This window comes from Mustela nigripes, chromosome 17 (assembly GCF_022355385.1).
Source record: "Mustela nigripes isolate SB6536 chromosome 17, MUSNIG.SB6536, whole genome shotgun sequence".
NCBI classification, from domain to species: domain Eukaryota; kingdom Metazoa; phylum Chordata; class Mammalia; order Carnivora; family Mustelidae; genus Mustela; species Mustela nigripes.
The window spans coordinates 10,386,612-10,392,611 of record NC_081573.1 but is presented as its reverse complement, the minus strand read 5'-3'; the positions used below and the strand labels follow the sequence as shown (position 1 = coordinate 10,392,611).

Sequence of the window (6,000 nt, the reverse complement as noted above, 5' to 3'; positions counted from 1 at the left end):
CATGGGTGCCCTCACCAGAGAGGAAACCAGTGGCAGTTAGGGAGCAGTCCCCGGTGGGCTCCTGGGCACCCTCAATGGAGGGGACCTCAGTGGGGGGTAGGGAGCAGTCCCCAGTGGGCTCCTGGGTACCCTCGCCAGAGAGGAAACCAGTGGCAGTTAGGGAGCAGTCCCCGGTGGGCTCCTGGGCACCCTCGACAGAGGGGACCTCAGTGGGAGGTAGGGAGCAGTCCCCGGTGGGCTCCTGGGTGCCCTCGCCAGAGAGGAAACCAGTGGCAGTTAGGGAGCAGTCCCCGGTGAGCTCCTGGGCGCCCTCAACAGAGGGGACCCCAGCGGGGGGTACACAGCAGTCCCCAGTGGGCTCCTGGGTGCCCTCAATGGAGGGGACCTCAGTGGGGCGTAGAGAGCAGTCCCCAGTGGGCACCTGGGTGAAGGGGAAAATACATCGGTGGGCAGAGAGGAGCAGGCATCAGTGGGCAGAGGAGAGAGCAAATGTAGAGGAGCTGTCCCAGGATACCATGGGGCCTTCTGAGGTGCCCTACCTCCCCGAGCAGGAGATGGGCAGTGTCTCCAGCAGCCAGAAGATGGACAATGTCTCCCTGTCTCCCACCCCTCTGCCTGCATCAGAGGGGGAGGATACAACCCGGTCGCCAACCTCACTGACCCCCGTGTCAGAAGTGGGAGCTGGGGGGTCCCCACCGCTCAGCAGCCTATCTCAAGAGCCTCTCGAGCCCAAGGAGATGTCAGACCTCAGCCCTGTGACCACGACGGGGCTGTCCTCAGCGGGTGTCTCACCCTCACCCTTGGAAGTTGAGAGCGGGGCAGACCTGGCTGCCAGCGGGGATAAGGAAGAGGAACAGGATGTCTTCAGCCCTTCAGCCAGGTACTTGGGGTGATGACTGATATATTCCATCAACCCCATTCTCTGCCAGGTGGAGGATCACGCCCTCTTTTCTCACTTTTATTCATGGACTTGGTATTTAGTGAGTGTTGACTTTGTGCTAGGCATTGTTCTAAGTACTGGGAATCCAACACTGAGCAATTTGGGGCGTATATGCCTTGCCATCTTGTGTGTAGAGCCCAGAGATGCTGTTTAGCCTCCCGCAATGCACAGGCTCTTCCTCCAACCCCACCCCCAGCAAAGAATGATCCACACAAACTATCAGTAGTGATGAAGTTAGGAATCCTGACAATAAAAACTAAGGCAATTATATTGTATGATGTAAGCTGATAGCTCCATGGGGAGACAGTACAGGAGGGCGGACTAGGCGTGAAGGTAGGCAGCCTCCAGAATGGGACTGGTGGATCCGGGAGGGCCTCAGGGAGCTGATGTCACTTGTAAAAGACTTGGAGGAGAAGAGGGAGGGTTCCATGCACACATCTGGGGAAGTTATGAGTGTGCAGTATGTTGACCAAGAGTGAGTTCCAAGGGGCTCCAGAGAGAAGAATGCCATTAGAAGAGTCAGGGAACTGGTGGCCATCACAGGAGACCTTGCCGGGCGTTTTAAGAACTTAGGCTTTGATGCTGATGAGTGAGCTGGGGGCAGGTGGATTGAGCTAAATAGTTGGGATTCATGTGTGTTAGAAAGGGCTCTCTCTGGCCCAAGCATCGAGAAGGTAAGCGGGCAAGGATGGAAGCTGGGAGTTGGCAAGAGGCAGTCGGAGTGATCCAGGCATGAGATGATGTGGATCTGGACACGAGGGGAGGTGTTGGAGGTGTTGAGAGGAGACAGCGTTCTAGAGACACTCTGATGGCTGAGCCAACAGATTGTGTCCATGTGGTATGAAGGGAAAATGTAAGGGTTGTGGTCTGGGACACTGGGGAAATGCTGTGGCCATTGGCAGCAGTCAGAGAAGCTGTGAATGAAATGGATGGCAGGTAGAGCATCAGGAATTCCATTTTGGACATCTGAATTCCAAGATGTCTGGTGAAGATGTGGGTTAGGTAGCCAGATGCGTGAGTCACAGGTGACTTGGGAAATCATCAGCTCGGGGATGGCTACTGCAAGTTAGAAGACTAGGGGAGGTCTCTGGCCAGCGAGTGTAAACAAAGCAAGTGTTGGGAAGAGGGGAGACCACAGTAGTGGTGTGCAGAATGGTGAGACACAGACATCCTGGCCACCATGGGAAAAGAGCAGTTGTGTCTAATGCCGCATCTAGGTGGGGGGAGGTGGGACTGAGATGAGGCCTCTGGATTTATCAGCAAAGATTCGATTATTTGTTACATGGTGGTAACGAGTTGAATGGGGCAGGCCTGAAGAGGCACAGAGAGCAGGAGGTCACCTGCCAGGGTCCTTGAAAACGTGATGCTGGCTGAAAGGAGCCAGATGCAAGGGTCCCTGTCACGGATGATGCCCTTTGACAATTGTGGGGCAGACAAATCCCAGCCGACTGGTGGTTGCCAGGAGCTGGGAATGGGGAGGGATGGCACATGGGGAACAGGGTCTCCTTGTGGGCTGATGAAACGTTCTGGAGCTCAGAGGTTGTGGTCCCACCACGTGGCAAATGCAACAAATGCCACTGAACTATGCACTTTAAAATGATTGCAATGGTAAATTTTATGTGATGGGTATTTCCCCACTGTATCCCTACATACCTACCTCCAGGCGTTGGCAAAGAGGGCATTCTGAGGGGAGGAGTAGACAAGCTTTCTGCGAGTGGCTTGCTGCAAGGGGAGAAGGGATGTGGAGAGGCAGCTGGGGTAGGAAGCAGGCGCAAGAACGATTCTTGAGAGTGACCAGAGTGCAGTTGGATGTGGGGTGAAGGGTGCACAGCTGGGCTTGGTAGCGATTAGGCAGGAGGGAGAGGAACCTGCAGGTCCGTCAGGGCCAGGAAGACGCAATGGGGACCCTGTTCCATCTCATGCTCCGTTTGGGACGGGTTTACTGAGCACTCAGTAAACTGTGGCCTCCAAAGCCTCCTTTGGCTTTCTCTCTCTCTCCAGCATGCTCAGTACCGAGAGCCCTCAATAGCGGGATTCCGGGAACTCGATCTCAGTTGCCAAAGCGTCCAAAGGAGCCCAGCTTGGCCAGGTAGCCCGTAGACCCCGTAGACCCGCCCAAGCCCTGGCACCGGAGTCCGGGAGCTCAGACCCCACCCTGGCTCTTTCCTCTTCCCCACAGGCCCCCAGGGTGCTGTGCACCTCTACCACTAAGAAGCAGGGTGCTGAAAAGGCCGGGCGGGGGTATGCTCCCTCTCCGGCAGAGACCAGAGCTATCTATACCTTTATATATTGGGGGGGGGGGGGGGGGGGCGGGACGGGGGAGAGCCCGCGGGGTGGCCCAGCTTCGCAGAGATTAAAAGCCTGAGTCAGACTCAGCAAAAGTCGTGCCTGGATGCCTGTGTGTGCGCGGGGGAACCTCAAGAGCTTGGTGCGGCTAGGGGTAAGAGGCGAAGAGAGGTCCGCGCAGACCCCGCCCCACGCCCTAGAACATCCCCTGCCGCGCAGCGGCTCCCATTGGCTGCGATCCAGGGGTCCCAGCCAATCCTGCTGGGGGTCGGGTTTCTCTTGAGCTGGACCCGGGAGACTCAGAAGCGACGGGTAACCCTGGACGGTCCCACACCACAGCTGACCCAGTGACACGCTAACATCTCTCTGGTGAGGGCAGGGCGGTTGGGCTCAGGGGCTGGCCTTCGGGTCGGGGCCAGCAGTGGGGTGTGGGTCGGAACGAGGGGCGCTCCCGAGCGCCACGGAGCCCCCTTCCCACGCAGGAGCTGCCGCCTCCGTGGATGTTGGATGTCGATTCCCAGAAGCCCCCTAAGGGGAAATGGTCGACACCGCCCTTCGACCCGCGCTTCCCCAACCAGAACCAGACACGAAACTGCTACCAGAACTTCCTGGGTGAGACCTTGCGGGCCAGGTTAGGGGCAGGGGGTAAGAGAGGGGAGGCAGCAAGGGACGCGCCCCACCTGAAGATGGGGAGAGGGTCGGGGACCCGACTTGGCGGCGGAGACCGTTGGGATGGAAGGGGAGGGGACCACCGTCCGCAGGGGCGGGGTCTAGTATGGACCGGGGAGAACCGAGTCCTGGAGGGGCGGGGCCTGGCCTGGAGGGGGTGGACCGACCATGGTGGGACCCGGCCTGGTCGGGAGTGGGTGGGACCTGGTGTGGAGCGGCGAGGACGGAGCCCTGGAGGGGCGGGGCTTGATCTGGAGCAGGTGGGCCAACCTTGGTGGGCCGGGGTCTGGTCGTGGAGGGGCGCGGCCTGGAGAGGAGGGGACCAAGTCCAGCAGCAGGGCAAAGGAGGGCTAAGCGGGGTCTTCCCGGGAAGGGGAGGAACTTGGTCTGACGAGGTAGCGGCGAGGCAGGGAGGGAGGGAGGGAAAGAGAGAGCGAGAGAGATACACAGAGAGGGGTAGAGAGACAGAGAGAGATACAAAGATGCAGAGATACAACGCGAGCGCCAGGCCAGGGCCAGGGCCGGGGCCTGGAGTGGAGGGGCGGGATTGAGTCGTGGAGGACGAGGCCACGGAGGGGGTGGGGCCATTGTTGGGGGCGGGGTGAGGGGCGGGGCCAGGCCGGGAGAGCCGGGGCGGGGCCGCAGAGCCACCCTGCCGGCTCGCCGGGCCCCACCCTGCAGACTACCACCGCTGTGTCAAGAGAATGAACCGCCGCGGGAAGAGCACGCAACCCTGCGAGTATTACTTCCGCGTGTTCCACTCGCTGTGCCCCATGAGCTGGGTGAGCAGGCCGGGGGGGCGCCGGCGGCTGGCCGGGGGTGCCGGGTTCCGTGGAGCTGAGCCAGCGCCCTCGGCCTCCTCTCCCACCCCCGCCCGCCCCTTCCCAGGTGCGGCGCTGGACCGAGCAGATCCAGGACGGGACCTTCGCCGGCAAAATCTGACGGTCTGAGTGCCGCTCCTCCGAACGATCAGCGCACTGACCCCGCGTCCTCGCGTCTCCCGGAGCCCCGGCCCCGGCTGTACACTCCCCAGTCTCTAAACCACCAATAAAGCTCTGTTGCTGCTGATATTTCTTCTTAATATGTGGTGTGGGGGCTGGAGAAGTCCTTCTTGCGTCAGGGCCCTGCAGCTAGCACTACTGGTGCTGATGGGAGAGGGGGCAAGGGTGGGAGGAGGATCGTGGGGTCTCCAGAGTGGGTTCAGCCCAGCCCCTCCTGCGCCCGCTCCAGTACCTCCAGCAGCCAGCAGCCGCCGGACCAGGCTTCTGTGGATGACCGCGCTTGCCCCCCAGGGTGCTCCTGACTGTCCACCCCCACACCTGGTCCGCCCTCCATCTCCTCCCTCAGGATCCTCCTCCCCTCTTACCTCCCCAAAGGAGTCTTCCTTTGGGACTTACATTCCCAAGTTCTGGGGTGTTGACTGTGTGCCCCCCAGCGCTGACCCCAACTATCCCTCTCCGTCTCTAGACCCTTTCCCAGCTATTCACCACTCTACGTCACTCCCCCGCCCCCCTCTGACCCCCATTCCCCCCCCAAGTACACCCTGTCCTCACGCTGGAGCCCCTCCCAGCAGTCTTCTGTAGGCCCAGCCGTCCTTTCAGCACTGCTCCCAGGCCAGAGCAGTCTCCTCTGACGTTCTCCAGGATGCTTCTGCCGGATGCTCCGGGCTCCTGTCTGGATAATGCTTTGCTCCTGCCCCATCCAGGCACTGGATCTGCCTTCAGCCAGCCTCAGAGGTGGCAGCATTGATTCCAAATGCCTCTTGAAATGTCACCTGTCTAACCACCCACCCCCCTGCCGCCCCCCCCCCCCCCCCCCCCCCCCCCAAGGCTGAGGAGTCACCCTTCATAAGCACAGAGCCCTGGGATTCTAGCCTGGGCCTGAGTCCTGGGCAGGGGATGGACTGGATCCCACTGTTCCTCCCAGAAGCTGTACGTTTCCTTGAACAGCCTGGACCCACACTCTGCCTGAAGTAGTCTCAGGCCTGTTCAATCCTGGGGTTCAAAGGTGGCTATTACTAATAACACCTGAACAAGCCTCTTGACCTGTGTGCACCTCAGTTTTCCCAGCTGTAAACCCAGATGGTGCAGAGTCCCGTTACCAGG

The 6,000-nt window shown here is 60.2% G+C and overlaps 2 protein-coding genes across 3 annotated transcripts in view; both read left to right on the top strand.

Moving 5' to 3' along the window:
* GARIN5B (golgi associated RAB2 interactor family member 5B) overlaps positions 1 to 400 on the top strand; it is a 4,786-nt gene extending 4,386 nt beyond the window's left edge. The window contains exon 10 of the mRNA XM_059383413.1: positions 319 to 400. Within this exon, the coding sequence (XP_059239396.1) occupies positions 319 to 400 (82 nt within the window). The remainder of the gene's footprint in view (positions 1 to 318) is intronic.
* A 2,942-nt stretch (positions 401 to 3,342) lies between these two features.
* On the top strand, positions 3,343 to 4,965 carry LOC132004913 (cytochrome c oxidase subunit 6B2). Of its 2 annotated transcripts, XM_059381547.1 has the most exons (4): positions 3,361 to 3,595; positions 3,709 to 3,838; positions 4,577 to 4,677; positions 4,784 to 4,965. In XM_059381547.1, exons 2-4 carry the CDS (start codon positions 3,727 to 3,729, stop codon positions 4,835 to 4,837), a joined length of 267 nt encoding a protein of 88 aa, XP_059237530.1. In that variant the 5' UTR covers positions 3,361 to 3,595; positions 3,709 to 3,726; the 3' UTR covers positions 4,838 to 4,965. The 2 variants fall into 2 exon arrangements, with proteins under 2 accessions (XP_059237529.1, XP_059237530.1); XM_059381546.1 differs by having other exon boundaries at positions 3,343 to 3,595; positions 4,577 to 4,965.
* The last annotated feature ends 1,035 nt before the right edge of the window (positions 4,966 to 6,000 follow it).